This window comes from Cygnus olor, chromosome 10 (assembly GCF_009769625.2).
Source record: "Cygnus olor isolate bCygOlo1 chromosome 10, bCygOlo1.pri.v2, whole genome shotgun sequence".
Lineage (NCBI taxonomy): Eukaryota > Metazoa > Chordata > Aves > Anseriformes > Anatidae > Cygnus > Cygnus olor.
Window position 1 is genome coordinate 1,310,107 of NC_049178.1, and position 17,371 is coordinate 1,327,477.

The 17,371-nt window shown below is 37.8% G+C and overlaps 1 protein-coding gene across 10 annotated transcripts in view; it reads right to left on the reverse strand.

The window, feature by feature from the left end:
- The window catches only part of CACNA2D3 (calcium voltage-gated channel auxiliary subunit alpha2delta 3), a 493,098-nt gene that overhangs the window by 228,663 nt on the left and 247,064 nt on the right, over positions 1–17,371 (reverse strand). For all 10 annotated transcript variants that reach the window (XR_005822833.1, XM_040568227.1, XM_040568219.1 and 7 more), the window contains one exon: positions 13,503–13,616. Coding sequence is in view for 9 of the 10 variants with exons in the window: in XM_040568227.1 (XP_040424161.1) it covers positions 13,503–13,616 (114 nt within the window). In the remaining variant the exon portion in view is untranslated. The remainder of the gene's footprint in view (positions 1–13,502; positions 13,617–17,371) is intronic.

Below are 17,371 nucleotides of genomic sequence, written 5' to 3' on the forward strand. Positions count from 1 at the left end.
TAACAATGCACTAAACTCAAATGTTAAAATCCTCTTAAAAACATTTAAACATCGCACAAGGAGCAACCTCTGTGACTGAGCTTAGGTCTTGAGAGGTGAATGCACAAGTGTTATCCCACAGAAACAGAACATATTTATTCAGATGTGCAAAACTGTCAGTTTTGCACAGAGACAATTAAAGTAGGGATAGTAGAGAGGATTATGAGATGATTGTATTTGGAACCTCATAGAGAAGAATGGGTTTTTATCAGTTTCGCAGCAGATGTCTGGACATGGAAACAGAACACAAAAGTTAAGTCTACGGAGACAACCACATCCTTCAGAAGTCAGGCTGTAGGTAATGCTGTTATGCCAGTTTGGAAAAAGTAGGTATAAATAAAGTGAGATAAACAAAATATGCTCTCAATGGGTATTCTGTAAAATGCAGAACCACTAACATAGCTCAAGATTCAACCGCTCAAAGGATCAGCAGACCCACAACAGAGTTCTAAAGACGGGATTGTTTGGATAACTTGTTTAGTTCTTAATTTAGTAAAGCACTTTAATGTATGCCCGAATCCATTGCTTTGGTTAGCTGAGATGTAATAATTCACATATGTAAGCGCTTTGCTGAAATGAATACTAAACTACACATATATGAACCCCTGCATGTAATGAATCTGCTGTACCATCTTGATATATGTGCATGTATTGAGGGATTGTTCTACAGCCAGACACCACGAAGGATAACAGAGGTACTCTGGGAAAATGGTATATATGAATAATAATTTCATATATAAACACTGTCTGTTATACTTCCAAACCAACAGAATTTGGCCTCTCAGAGCAAAATGAGCAAGAAATACCATTTACTATATGTAATGAGATGCCAGCAAGAGAATACTACACCAAACTTCCTCCCTTTTTAACATTCCCTTTCCAAACATCTCTTGAGATTTGATATTTAAACATGCAATTTACCAACCTTCTTAACTTAATGTAAATATCCAGCAGAAGTTCACTTAAAGCCTTAGTATGTACCGAAACAACATGGCTTATTTTAATTCAGTAAGAGTTATATAAAATAAAAGTATATGAGGATGTCATTAAAAGAAAAGTGATCCAGGAATGAACTAAGAATGGATCCTATAAACTAGGTAGAAATATATTCGGCGTCCAGATGAAAATGTTTGAAAACATTTTTTTCTTTGTGCTGGTCTATAGTTTTCCAGAGTAATTAGCAATTACTCATAGGCTACTGCTATAGTCTTACCTCACCAGACTAACAACATATCTGACAAATTGGTTAGGAGAAGATACACCATTTTTTTATTTAAGCCTCACCATTGCACTGTCTTTGCTACTGGTATTACCACATGTAACTATAAATACTCTTGTTAGACATAAAAATACCTTAAACTCTATTGATGCTTGCCCACTATATAATATTGTTTGATTCTGACTTAATCTTGCATTCTACAAAGGAATTAAATTTGAAATTTTATGATCTATAATACCATTTAATAAAGGCTATAAAGGAAACCTAAAACATCATAAGGACAGCCTTCAAAAATGTACTCCAAACTACTAAGTTTTCACTCTTCTTTGTCTGCAGAATCAGTGAACAAACAGAAGCTTTCACTTAATATTCTTGTGCTGCACAGAACAAAGTATCTATAAAGGAAGCATGTTTACAGATCCGCTATATCATTACTGCAGGCTGTAGGTGAGAAGCGGATGACCAAGCATAACCCTAGCTTTTTTTCACCATCCTTTTACACCAAGGAAATGTAACTTTGAATACAGACTCTGGTAATTTCAAATACTACCAGAAGCCAAACTTTAAAACAAGTTACATAGGAAGATATTCAGTCCAGCTTCATCTTTGGTTTCTTACTATCTGTACTTTTTATTTATTAATCCAAATTAATTGATTGGAACACTGTGTTATCTCTTTATTATTAAATGCAAACAAAAGGGTTTTATATGCAACTATGATGACTTCCTTGCTGAAGGATTACACACAATTAACTCTATACACTCTTTACATTTTACAAAGACTGTAGATACCTGTCTAAAACAGAACAGCTCTGAACCAGACTCCAACATCTCTTTTCAGCTGGTTATGTTTAAGTGAGAAGATGTATACATTATAAAGAGAAGTAATTTAAAACAAGCAGAGTGTGAACTGTATCCTGGCTTTCAGTATAATTGCACCATTGTTGACTTTAAACTGAACTAAAATACAGTTTTTATCATGCTGTTGAAGACCTTCAAGAAATAAGACATCTCACTATTTCCTTAAGTGGGTTATATAATTCTTCACCCCAAAAATCTGTCTAAAGAATAGACATAGTCCACAGAATAAAACGGGCATATTTGTACAATTACTATGCCCACTTTAACTGTGTTGCTTCTGACATAATTACTTCACAAGAAAAAAAAAATCAAGACCTTAGACTGCTTCAAATATCAGGTCACGTTTTATTATATTCATTTGTTGAATTAGTAAACAGAATCCGTAAGATATCAAGTTCTTTTTATGAGATTTACTTACAATACGTTGGTCTGGCTTGTTAATAATGGCTTTCAGCCACATATTTCAGTGATTTGGAGTTTATGCCAGATTCAAATACTGATTACTTGCAGTCATCTAGGCATGTCTTATGTACACACATCTTAAATTTTGGAACTCTTTCTTTATGTCTCCACAATGTACTACGTAAAAATTAACTTTTTTTTTTTTTTCAAGCAAAAGCTATGATTTTTCTGTCATTGATATTCATGAGTTCCTGAAAAATACTTTGGACAATCTGTTTCAGATTGTTGATTATTCTCTATTTTGACTGTCCATTGTTTATTAGCTATTCTGTAAGACTCCCGGTTTATTTTGTATCTATTCCTGATTATATGGCAAACATTAACGGGGTAATGGCACTTAGGATATATATTTACACTGTGTATAAATGATCGTCTCAACTAAAATTCTTAAAACATTCAGAAAGCATTAGTCACTATATAATTCTAGCCAACCATGTAACTCTGTATGAGAGGCAGTAATCCTTCCTCTGGCAATCCACATACATCCTGAGGATAAGATTTAATTACCCTTATCTTCACAGAAAACACCTCTCCACTTTTTGGTTTTAAACACTGCAGAAAAAGTTTATTGATGACAAATTAAACTGATATTAGCCTAGAAAAGAACTCTTAAATTCTTGGAGTGACATGTTAAATACAAGCAGAAATAGAAGTGACTAATTCACAGACAGCATTATAGTAGTTCTGACCCTCTCTTTAAAAGAAAGAAGTAATAACACAGAAAAAAAAAAAAAATCTTTAAAACTTTTTTTTTTCCAAAAAAAATGCAGATAGGGAAAGAAACTAAGACTATATCATTTCTTTGAGGAGTTGCTTCTCTTTAACCCCAAATCAAGAACTTTTGTTTAATCTCATAACCAGTCTTTCATCATACTGCAAGAGAACCTAAAACCAGCTAATTAAAGTAAGTTATGTCATAGCTTAAAAGACCTATAAAGTGTCTGGACTTTCTTTTGTTCTTGAGATAATCAATAATAAAACATACGGTTTGTGTAACAGTAATAACATCCGCCTTTAAAGTACTTCAGTCTTTTTAGAAAAAAATCAATTTAATAACATCCAGACAACACTGCAGTCAAGACATTCAATTTTCTCTGCTAATGTTCCATGTTGCCAACATCAGCAGGTTCCTAAGCTACAGACTTGGTTAAAAAACTGCAGAATGCTTTGCAGCATTGTGGAGAGCAGACAAAAAAAAAAAAAATGGTTGCAATGCCAAAATACAGCTGCCCGTCTTGTTGATGCTGTAAAAACAGGCTACAAGTTGATTTCATGTTTGTCTTTAGGATTGTTTTAAGATAAAGCAAATTAATATGTGTCATGTTTTCATCTTCCTTTTTTTGAAGGGTAGGGAAAGCATTTTTTCCCATCCTCTGGCAGAATCTAAATGTTTGGGGAATTTTCTGCATAGCAAAAACTCAGATTCATTTCATATACAGCAGTTGAAGCCAATAGATTTGTTGGTCTTCTTTAAAATCACTAAATATATTTTTAGTTAAAATATAAAATAAAAATGTAACGTGAATTGAAATAAAGATCTTTAGTGACCACATGACAACTAGGCAACAGTAATGACTTTTAAGTATTATAAGAGAACATAACTGTGTATAACTAAATGCACAATAAACATTGATCCTGTGAAAGTATACATTAAAGCCTCACATTGATTATTATTGCCTGCAAACGCAGCATATTATGAAATCAAATCTAAATCCAGCAAATTTTGAGGTTCTAATATCACTAAGGTTTTTAAGGCATTTCTCACACTAATACAAAAGGATTTATTAGATTATTTTCCTTTGCAATATCACAGCTTACTAAGAACAGTCTTGCTATATTTACAATGTCAAAATATGTTAAATATTATTTAAGTAGTTTCTTTCAATACCACATTTATTTATGTTCAGCTGGTAAGCTTTGATAATATCTCTGATTTCATCATAATGTGCTAGAGCATTTCATCAAGATTTGCTTGATTAATCTTCCTGGAATTTTCCAATACAAATGAATTAGGATTGCGTTGCTTAAGAAAAGACAATTACTACGTACTTTCTGGGAGCAAATCTGAAGTAACAGTATCTTCTCTCGTCTCCCTCCCTGCCCCCTTCCTCTCAAAAAAAAAAAATCAAAACAAAATCAAAAAACCCTCCTTTCATGCTTAGAATACAGTACCTACTGAAATATATACGTAATTAGACTAGTATGGGGGAGATAGAGGCTCACAAAATAAAGAATGAAAATGTTCCTTCTTTCGAGGAAACAGTCTAGTAGATAATTCTGAATAGCCTTTCAATAACATAATTCTTTAGCTCTTACACAAAATCAGGCTGATATCTCAAAATAAAAACAATCACTTAAATTAAGCTACTTTTGGAATTTACGTGGAGTCACATTATTCAAACTATTACAACACAATTTTTATTTAATATATTATCACTAATACATTATTAAAAAGAAGCTGTTTTTTATCGGTTGTCAGACAGGATACATCTGCAATGACATGCAATGCCTTTTGAAAAAAAAGATGTGTCTTGGAAAAGAACAAAATATTAATTTCTATTTACGCGGTGACTATGTTTTCACTTCCCACTTTTAGAGATTGCCACTGACAAACTGGCAAAACCTTCACATCTATATGAAGAATTTTGGTTATAGAATTTCTTCATTTCTATAAGAGAACAAGAAATTTCTTCTGCAACTAGTGATGACTTATTTAATATTATCTAAGATTATACAACTGAAATGGGTACTTTGCTGACAGGGTAATTGAGGTACACAGAAACTTATCTGAACTTATCTGAATTAGAGCTATTACTCTGTCCATCACTGTCCACCAGAGTATCAAAGTGACAGGAAAAACATAAACGATAAGAAAGATGGCAAAGTAAGGTAGAATGGAGAACAAAAAAGCTGGAGAGAAAAAACACTAAGCAGTTCAGGGGTATGCTTTATAAATATTTTAGATGGCTTTGGAGAGAATGTAGTATAAAAATGGTGCAGTGCAAAAACAGAGGATTGTGAAGTGCACTGCATGGATAATTTTTAGGCACACTATCATTAAGAATATTTATGATACTGCATTGTCAAAAATTCTTCCTTTCTAAAACAATAAAGCCAACAAAGACTGAAAACTAATGCATTGAAGCATGCACACAGAAATCTTTTAGCCTGAAATATTTCAGTATGAAAGATGTAAAAGATAATAAATTGATTTTTTTTTTGCGTTTCCTGATATGCAATTTTTAAAACTGCATAATATATTAAATATTTTATAAGAATTGCATAGAATAACATATATGAAGTAAAAGCTGCTCCCTAAACATTATGTCCTTGCTAAACAAGGTAGAATCCTTCATGCTAGGCCTCCACAGAAGAAAGTATCTCTAGCAAGTTATTCCTCCTACTGCTCATTGCAATAGCTATGCTAATTATTATCTCAGATATAGCCATTCCTTCTGTCCTGGTTTCAGTTAGGACAGAGTTAATTTTCCTCCTAGTAGCTGGTAGGGTGCTATGTTTTGGATTAGGATGAGAAGAGCGCTGATAACATGCTGATGTTTTAATTGTTGCAGAGCAGAGCTTACACCAAGCCAAGGACTTTTCAGCTTCTCGCTCTGTCCTGCCAGCGGGCAGGCTAGGGGTGCAGCAGGAGCTGGGAGGGGACAGACCCAGGACAGCTGACCCAAACCGGCCAAAGGGGTATTCCATACCATCTGACATCATGCTAAACAATATATAGGGGTGGCTAGCCAGGGTGGGGGGGCCGGCTGCTCGGGGATAGGCTGGGCATCGATCGGCAGGTGGTGAGCAATTGCATTGGGCATCACTTGTTTCATACACATTATTATTAGTACTATTATCATCATCATCATCATTATTATTATTATTGTTATTATTTTTCCTGTCTTAATAAACTGTCTTTATCTCAACTCACAGGCTTCACTTTCCCGTTTCTCTCCCCCATCCCAGAGAGGGAGGGGGGAGGGTGAGCGAACGGCTGTGTGGTGTTTAGCTGCTGGTTGGGTTAAACCACAAGAGTCCTTTTTGGTGCCCAACGTGGGGCTCGAAGGGTTGAGATAACGACAGATCTGACCAGAGTGTGTTAAACTAAAATTGGTATAACTATTAGACCCGCTTAATAGTTGCTAGTCACAATGTTGATTGCTTTAATCTCAAGTCTGCTGTGCCTGTTTTCCAAATTGAGTTTTATAGCACGTTACTTACTGTATGTGCTCCCTGTCGTGCTGTTTATCCTTTCTGGGCCCTGGTTTAAGATCGTTATTATACTGTGTGGTGTAACAATGGCTTATGAAATGATGAAGTATCTGGTCATGACTCTAACCTGGTATTTGTACTCAGCACTGTCGTCGACTCTATACTTTGGAAACCATATCTCGAAAACTATTAACAATTACACCTATTGCCTTTTTTCGTCACGGAGCCAATCTGTGGAGGGGACAGGGGAAGATATCTTTTCATACTTGTTCACTCTCCCTTTCTCCTTCACCACCCTCTTATCCTCCGAGCTAGTTACGGTAGTTCTCCATGTTGAATATCCTTGGGATACTCAGACCAGCATGTTCTTGTTGTTATGTCTCCTGAATGCGCTTCAGGTTTTGTTTAAGGTTAAACAACTACTTAGGAATCTCATCCAGAGATCTGTCCTGAGGCGGGATAGTTGTGAGTGGCAGGGAGTGTGGGAGGATATGGGCAGGTTTCTAGAGCAGTGGGCACCTCCAGTGTTTTGGAAATTCACCCCTGAACAACTGCAAAATCCTAAAAAACTGGTAGAATGCTTGAAAAAAAGGGTGTCATGACTCTGGCAGTTCCAAAGTGACACAAATCACTGTAGCGTGCTGGGGTCTGGCCTATGCCTATCAAGCTGCAATTGATGCTACTATCAACCTAGTGACAGACCCTGCGGCCACTCCAAGTCCTGTGACAGGTCCAATGGCCACTCCAACCCCTACGATGGGCCCTGCAGCCACTCCAGCCCCTGCAGCCGCTCCATCTCTCGCAGCCGCTCCATCTCTCGCAGCCGCTCCAGCTCCTGTGGCTGGGTCAGAGAAACGAGCTGTAGCCGTGCAAGTTGCCCCTGCAGAGGGTATTCCAACCCCTGTAGCAGGCCCTGTGGCTGGGTCAGAGAAACGAGCTGTAGCAGTGCAAGTTGCCTCTGTACACAAGGTGATAAAATGGTATAGAGATTCAGGTCGTTTAGAACACAGAGAGTCTTCTGCTAGGTCTAGGTATAGAGAAGATGAGGCTGGGCCATCAGAGGTGCAGGAGGATGAAGATGTTGAAAAATCAACAGTAATAACCTGAAACCTATACCTCCGTGAGCTACGAGATGTGCGAAAAGATTTTGGTCGCTGCATAGGTGGGCAGCTTGTCACTTGGCTGCTCCAGTGCTGGGACACCGGAGCCAATTGTGTGGAATTAGAAGGCAGGGAAGCCAGATGGCTGGAATCTCTTGCTAGAGACGCAGGCATTGACAAAGCAATTGGAGATGGAGCACGAGCTTACAGCCTCTGGAGGTGTCTCCTGTCAGCTGTGGAGGAAAGGTATCCCTTCAAGGAACAACTTGTATGTCTACCAGGCAAGTGGACCACTATGGAGAAGGGAATTCAGTACCTGAGGGAATTAGCCGTATGGGAGGTGATTTATGAGGACCTAGACAACGGACAAATATCCACAGATCCAGATGAAGTCAAGTGTACATGACCCATGTGGTGGAAGTTTGTACGGAGTGCACCATCATCATATGCCAGCTCATTGGCAATAATGGCCTGGAAAGAGGATGAGGAACCCACAGTGGATGAAGTGGCTAAACAACTCCAGCAGTATGAAGAAAGTCTCTCCTCTTCCCTACGGGCCTGCATCTCGGCTGTGGAGAAACTTTCTGAAAGCGTCCATCAACTAAAAGAGAATACTTTGGAGAAACTTTCTGAAAAGGTCCACCAACTTGAAGAGAGATTATTTTCCTCCCCACCTGTACAAACCAGTGTCTCAGCTATTAGGAGTAAGCGTTCATCCGTGCAAGGAAGATGACAGAGAGGGTACACACCCCATGCCACCCTGTGGTTTTACCTACGTGACCATGGAGAGGACATGAGAAAATGGGACGGAAAATCTACCACGACCCTAGAGGCACAGGTACGTGAGTTGCAAAAGAAAACAATCGGGAAAAAGGGGTTCTCTGAAAAGTTTGCTGCTCCAACTTCCAGCAGGCAGTCCTTTAAACACAGAAACGAAGATTCTGACCAGGGCTAGAGGGGCCCTGCCTCCAGCCAGGGGGAGGAAAGGGACAATCGAGTTTATTGGACTGTGTGGATTCGATGGCCTGGCACGTCAGACACACAGAAGTATAAGGCTTTAGTAGACACCGGTGCACAATGTACTCTAATGCCATCAAGCTATAAAGGGCCAGAGCCCATCTGTATTTATGGGGTGACAGGGGGATCCCAGCAGTTAACTGTATTGGAGGCTGAAGTGAGTCTAAGTGGGAATGAGTGGCAAAAGCACTGTATTGTGACTGGCCCGGATGCTCCGTGCATCCTTGGCATAGACTATCTTAGAAGAGGATATTTCAAGGACCCAAAAGGGTTCCGCTGGGCTTTTGGCATAGCTGCCTTAGAGACAGAGGACATTAAACAGTTGTCTACCTTGCCCGGTCTCTCAGAGGACCCTTCTGTTGTGGGGTTGCTGAGGGTTGAAGAACAGCAAGTGCCAATCGCTACCACAACTGTGCACCGGCGGCAATATCGCACCAACTGAGACTCCCTGATTCCCATCCATAAGCGAATTCATCAACTGGAGAGCCAAGGAGTGATCAGCAAGACCCATTCACCTTTTAATAGTCCCATATGGCCAGTGCGAAAGTCTAATGGTGAGTGGAGACTAACAGTGGACTATCGTGGCCTGAACGAAGTCACGCCACCACTGAGTGCTGCAGTGCCGGACATGCTAGAACTCCAGTACGAACTGGAATCAAAGGCAGCCAAGTGGTACGCCACAACTGATATCGCTAATGTGTTTTTCTCCATCCCTCTAGCAGCAGAGTGCAGACCACAGTTTGCTTTCACTTGGAGAGGAGTCCAATATACTTGGAATCGGCTGCCCCAGGGGTGGAAACACAGCCCTACCATTTGCCATGGACTGATCCAGTCTGTGCTGGAGCAGGGGGAAGCTCCTGAACACCTGCAGTACGTCAATGACATCATTGTGTGGGGTGACACAGCAGAGGAAGTTTTCGAGAAAGGGAAGAAAACAGTCCAAATCCTTCTGAAGGCCGGTTTTGCCATAAAACAAAATAAAGGACCTGCAAGAGAGATCCAGTTTTTAGGAATAAAACGGCAAGATGGATGTCGTCAAATCCCAATGGATGTGATCAACAAAATAACAGCTATGTCTCCACCAACTAGCAAAAAAGAAACATAAACTTTCCTAGGTGTCATGGGGTTTTGGAGAATGCACATTCCAAATTACAGTCTGATTGTAAATCCACTCTACCAAGTAACCCGTAAGAAGAATGCTTTTGAATGGGGCCCTGAGCAACAACAAGCCCTTGAACAAATTAAGCAGGAAATAGTTCATGCAGTAGCCCTTGGGCCAGTCCGAACAGGACCAGATGTAAAGAATGTGCTCTACACCACGGCTGGGGAGAATGGCCCCACCTGGAGCCTCTGGCAGAAAGAACCTGGGGAAACTCGAGGTCGACCCCTGGGGTTTTGGAGTCGGGGATACAGAGGATCTGAGGCCCGCTACACTCCAACCGAAAAGGAGATATTGGCAGCATATGAAGGAGTTCGATCTGCTTTGGAAGTGGTTGGTACTGAAGCGCAGCTCCTCCTGGCACCCCAACTGCCAGTACAGGGCTGGATGTTCAAAGGAAGGGTCCCCTCTACAAATCATGCAACTGATGCTACATGGAGCAAGTGGGTTGCACTGATTACTCAGCGGGCTTGAATAGGAAACCCCAGTCGCCCAGGAATTTTGGAATTTATTATGGACTGGCCAGAAGGTAAATACTTCGGGATATCATCAGAAGAGGAGGTGGTCCGTGCTGAAGAAGCCCCACTGTACAACAAGCTACCAGAAAATGAGAAGAAATATGCCCTGTTCACTGATGGGTCCTGTCATATTGTGGGAAAGCATCAGAGATGGAAAGCTGCTGTATGGAGTCCTACAGGACGAGTTGCAGAAGCTGCTAGGGAGAAGGTGAATCAAGTCAGTTTGCAGAAGTGAAAGACATTCAGCTGGCTTTAGATATTGCTGAATGAGAAAAGTGGCCAGGATATAAAGGACTGTTGTGGTTTAACCCAACCAGCAGCTAAACACCACACAGCCGTTTGCTCACCCTCCCCCCTCCCTCTCTGGGATGGGGGAGAGAAACGGGAAAGTGAAGCCTGTGAGTTGAGATAAAGACAGTTTATTAAGACAGGAAAATAATAATAACAATAATAATAATAATAACAACAATAATAATAATATTACTACTAATAATAATGTGTATGAAACAAGTGATGCACAGTGTAATTGCTCACCACCCCCTGACCGATGCCCAGCCTATCCCCAAGCAGCCGGCTTTTGTTTAGCATGATGTCAGATGGTATGGAATACCCCTTTGGCCGGTTTGGGTCAGCTGTCCTGGGTCTGTCCCCTCCCAGCTCCTGCTGCACCCCTAGCCTGCCCGCTGGCAGGACAGGGCGAGAAGCTGAAAAGTCCTTGGCTTGGTGTAAGCACTGCTCTGCAACAATTAAAACATCAGCATGTTATCAGCACCCTTCTCATCCTAATCCAAAACATAGCACCCTACCAGCTACTAGGAGGAAAATTAACTCTGTCCTAACTGAAACCAGGACACCTTCCCACATGGAATATGAATATATATATATCACATCGTTTTGTGAAAATAGTCAGCCAACTGTTATAGAGAATTCTCTCCTTATAGATTTCATAAGATACAGACAGTTTCACTGTGTTCTCTTTTGTTTCTTAAGAGACAAATCCTTCAAAGAGAATCTGTAAATTCCTGTAAATGCAGTGTTTGCTAGATGTAGCAAAACGTTACCATGAAACATTTGAGGACATAAGAACTTATATTAGATAATACCCCTGTGAATAAGAGATTAAAGACTGACCACAAAACATTATTATTTTTTATTTACTTCACTGTCAAGGTATCTTTCCAGAGGAATAGTCACAAAGTCACTCAGTCATATCAAAATTGAAAAGGAGATAAAATTAGCAGGTGGGGGGAAGACACCAGAAATATGGATTCAAATCCCAAAGATAATTTAGACTCAGTCATATTCCACATATACACTACTTATATTCTTTCTTTAGTTTCTTTAAAAGCTCACTAAAGTTGAGATATTTATAGATTCCTTAAATGAAAATTTTTCATACATCATCTGAGAATGGAAATCTTGTACCATTAAAAAATTTAATTGGCGAAATTATTAACAGGAAATAATGAAGCATATAGTTTAAATTAACACTTCTCAGACCGCTGCTATAGGGAATTAGGTATAAATATAATTTGTATATGCAAAAATCTGTAAACTACTTAAAACAAAACAAAAAATGGAAAAAAGTTTGCCTATGTTGTGTATAAACATTTGTGTCTCAATAAGCAGATATTAAAATACTTTCACGTTCAGGTTATAGTTACCTTGTTTATCTCAAAAAACATTCAGAAAGAAATGTGAATACAAAGGACAGTTCAAAGTAGGATTTAAGAGCTATAAGACTGTAACTACCAGGCATTTATACAAACTCGTCCACCTGATTAAGGAGTTGCTCACATTTACTTGGAAGAAATACGTAACATATAACTTGTCTGATAAAAACAGGTTCCCTTTTGAATACTTAAACAGCTGGAAAACAAGCTACAGTCCAAGTATGTCACTGATATTACCAAATAAGTCTGGAAACACCAAACAAATATATATTATAAAGCCCTAAGTTTCCGAACGCCTAATTACTCAACAACAACAACAAAATCAATTAAAGCTGTACCCCCTTAAGAATAACACATTTTGAAGAGTAAACACAGAATAAGAAAGAATAATAAGCATGACTAAAAAACTAGTACTTTTTCCCACAGAATACTGAAACCTCACACGGCACACATGACTTGCTCAAACTGCACTTAGAACAGCATTGTTACTCCTTCCACAGGCATATAACACGGCACTATCTCAAGCTACAAAAAAAATAATCATAACTAATCCAAAATTTATTTTATCAGAAGATATTAAAGCATAGATAGAAATTATTTCACACTCAAACAAAAAGACCACTGCAGATTTATCATCAGGAAAATTCAAGGCATTTCTGCATTGCTATACAACATCCACATGTGTCACAACAAGGTAATTAAATTCTGTGCAAATTTCTTTATACAGATTGATAGAATCAAATATAGTTTTAATAAAACTTCACCAATTGCCAAGTATACCCCTCACTCTACCAAAGAAAGAGAAAAAAAACGCTTAGTGCTACATCTGCTCCTTCTCCAGTCATGGTAAACTATTCACGATCCACAATAGAGTACACACCCCTCTCTAGCTTCAAAAAGCACTGAATTATTAATGAATATTTTGGGATAAAGAAGAAAAAGGTTTTTATGTTTAATGATGTCCCGCATGGGAAGCATTATATAATGGACAAAAATGTACCCTGGAGAGAAATATTTCCTTAATATCTTATTATCCTAAGTTCGCTACTACAGTAAAAAGCCACCTCTATCCTCAAGCAATATTACGTATCACATTTTTGTCATTAGTGAAACATCCAGTTATCAAAAAAATATTTTTAGATCATTAGAAAGATTGTAACTGATTTTTTAGTACACATAGACTTTATATTGCACAAGAAACTTTGGGTTTTCCTTTAAATAAAGGTGATATCGTACTTACTTTTCTGTCTGGCCAATTATATTTTGCAAATATCGTATCATATGTGTCCACAGCTCCATCAGTAATCAACATTATGGCTTGGCTGCAAATACTTCCTTGTCCTGTGTGGTTGAACTGTGAAAGGAAACATTAATTTTGGCACAATATTTCTACTAGATGAAAGTAGATGGCATCCCACTGGATAAACACAGATCTTGTCAAATCTCTAGCATGCTGAGAAGTAGGTGGAAAACTCTCAGGTTGAAAGCATTTTATTATAGATACGTTCTAACTGAATTATAACTTGAATTGTGTAACAGAACAAGGATTTGCTATCGATGCCCATTTTATCAGCTTTTAAAATACACTGAAACATAGATAAATATAGTACCTCCTCAAATTAAAAGTCTAAGTAGAAAAGAAAGGAAAACTATACTTTTTCCATTTTAGATAAATGATATGTACTGATTCATACACATATGGTCTGTTCTGATATAATTTTAAAAGTACGAGCTACAAAAAATGAAGTAGCAATGAATGACTGATAATTTTACTGTGAATTACAGAGGATACACCAGTTAGAGACATAAAACTATTCATATGGCATTTGTATTCACTCAGGATTACATTCCATACATTATTTTTCATAAAATGTTAATCTGAGGGGACCAAGCCTCCCATATTCTCATATTCCTCAAAATGAATGTGCACATGTAATTAAAGTTGCTGAAGAACAGTACTAGAGCACAGGTACTTAGACAGAATGTATAGAGTTTGGAGTATGCAAGGAATGTTTCATCACTGCACTGAGAGAGGATTTTCTCCTGGTCAAAGAGCCAGTCACAGTTGGGCTGAGCCATAACATAAGTTTTGATCTCTTGATTCTGTAGTTGGCAACAGAATCTGAGTAGTAGTCTAAATCCATTTTTCTCTATATATTCTTATTCCAGAATAGGTTCTTGTTTATCTGTTATTTTATGTATTTAAGGAACTTGGGTGAAACATCTAGCATTAGCAACAAAATGGAAAAGTTTACAATTTATTTCCATTTTAGCTGCTATGTACTGAACATTAAAAAAAAAAAAGTGAAACTTGTAGCATTGCACACAACTCTATTTTTATAGGTTGGGCTAAAATTTGAATACAATGATAATGAATGAACAATTCCCTTTGCTCTTCCAATTCTCTTCCTACATAGTTTTCAGGTATGTTATCAACTTTTAAGTTATTCAAGTCCTTATCCTACCACTTTTCTCTTGGTACAGAGAAAGCCAAATATTAATTACTTGTCTACCTTGTTCTGCCTCACCAGCCTATCTGTGCTGAGTAGTCCTCAAAAAAAAAGTAGTCTGGAATCAACAATTTTTTCAGCAAATTTATTTTATTTATTTATTCAGAGTATTCTAGTTTGATTTGGGCTAGCGACTACTGTCTTTAAGCTTTCTGAAGTCTACTTACTCTCACTTATTTGTTGATCCTCCCAGAACTCTATAAAACCTTTTTAAAACCTTTTTGTAAAAACAGTTTCTTAACTTCTAAAAATATCATCTTTGTAAATATGCAAATTTCCTATTTGTAGTAGGAAAGGGAGTGGATTGTGGGTTACAGCAGAACTCTGTTCTCTTTTCTTGTTCCTCTTCTACATATGAGCAATCCCATCCACAAATATTATTCAACAACCACCTTTATCACCTTTTGATCAAATGGGAATATTAGCTAACATGCTCTGGCTACAGAAACACATTACCTAGAAAGCCCACATTACTCAGGGCTTTACAGTGAATTAGCTAGATAGGTCACTGCCTGTGAGAAAGCTGTCTGTGATACCCGCAAAGTAATTTATCCTTAAAATTCTTCAGTCATGCCTGTTTTTCCAGTCTTACCCACACACAAAACTATTAAAGTGGGATTCCTTAATTAGTATGATCTTAAATGTATTTCCTCATAAAGATGAAGTTATGTAGTCAAGAGATATATTCAAACAGAATGGTTTGGGTTTGCAGGGACCTTAAACACCATCTAGTTCCAATCCCTCTGCCATAAGCAGGGACACTTCTTGCTAGATCAGGTTGCCCAAAACCCCGTCCAGCCTGACCTTGAACCCCTCCAGGGATGGGGCATCAACAACTTCTCTGGGCAACCTGTTGCAGTGCCTCACCACCCTCATAGTAAACAGTTTCTTCCTCAGATCTAATCTAAATCTACCCTCTTTTAGTGTAAAGCCATTACCCCTTTTCCTCCCTGACTGGAGGAGGTCTGAAGGACCAGAGACAAGTCTGTCCCTGATAAAGCCCTTCTCTAGTCTTCATATGGACAACACACTTTGAAAGAAGCAAGTTATAGTAACAGGGAAATTAATGAAGAAGGAATGCCTTCATTTATTTAGTTTAAAACATTAATCTGTATGCATCCGCATTATTCTACATAGTTATCTGTTTGAATATTTTGAAGAATGAGATTAAATTCAAATGCTTTGATGAGTAATATCTTCTCATATTTGTCTAGAACTTTAATTTTATTGAATAGCAAGAGTGATGAAAGGGTTTTCCATAATAATAACAATGACAAGGGACTTATGATGAACTACAATTAACTCAATGATTCATCAGTTAGCAGCAAAAATTTCAATGCATCCTGACGTTTAGAGCATTTGGTTGTGATTAACAGTCTTTGAAATGTCACAGAATTTTATTTAATTGGCTATGATTTTTTTTTTTAAAGGTAATCACTGCAAAGACCACATTTGTCGCCAAAAGAGATAATTGCAGTCATCACATGACATAGTAGGTGCCTAAGTACTGTACCAAGCACTTCTATGTTCTTACAGCAACTAATGAACACTGCATAAATCAATGGTTGGAAAGAATGTGAAAGTGGATTTTAAACATGCTTTTCAAAGAACAGTATCAACATCTTCAGGTCTTAACAACCTAGGCAAACACTGAATTTGAAATGCAGGTAATTGCAAGACAAAATTATCTGAGTTTAATTACTGTAACCCCTGAACCATTCTAAAAATCCAGCTAGAATCTCAATATGACTATCTAAGACAAAGCTTTTTTTTTTTTCTTTTTTCTTCCTCCACTAAGACAAAGCTGTTTTTTTTTTCCTTTTCATTTTCTTCCTCCACTATCTAAGACAAAGCTTTTTTTTTTTTTTTCCTTTTCCTTTTCTTCCTCTATATGTGCACCTTCCCCCACCTGCATTTTTTCTTTCTTTTAAATGTACACTAGACATCCTTAACTAAGCTGTAATTCAGAAGAACCAATTTCTGGCATATAAAGGTCACATGCTGTGCACAAAGTAGAAAATGGTTAGCTACATTGTTTTAAGGATAGCTTTTATTTCTGTGCTAGGCTGCATAATAGAAACTCTCAGAGACCTTTTGATATGCCTATATATAATAAAAAAATATTTTTTATACTGTGTATTCTGGAAGTATACCTGCAAGAATGCTTGAACCTATTATATTCCTTATTATAGTCTAAATTGAAACAGTCATTTTCCCAGCTTTAAGAGATCTGAGCATACATGTAAGCATGATCCATCATGTTTTACTGGATATGAAGTGTGAATCTCTGTCAAGGACAAGCTGTTGTTAAAAAGAAATATAGAGGATTACTTGGACATGTCCATCACTAATATTAACATTACACAATATTAACTAACACCAGCTGGACTGTCACCATGATAACCATCTCAGAAGAGATTAGTCTCTATCTGTAGTCCCAACAAGAATGCCTAAATATGCATGGAACTACATTCTCATCATAACTGGTCATCTAGAAAACATAGTCCATACATTTCAACCCAGTAATTTGGCATCAAATCACTGTTTTTTGTTTGAACCACATTGCAATTTCCCACTCTCCCTCCCCCCCATTGGAAAA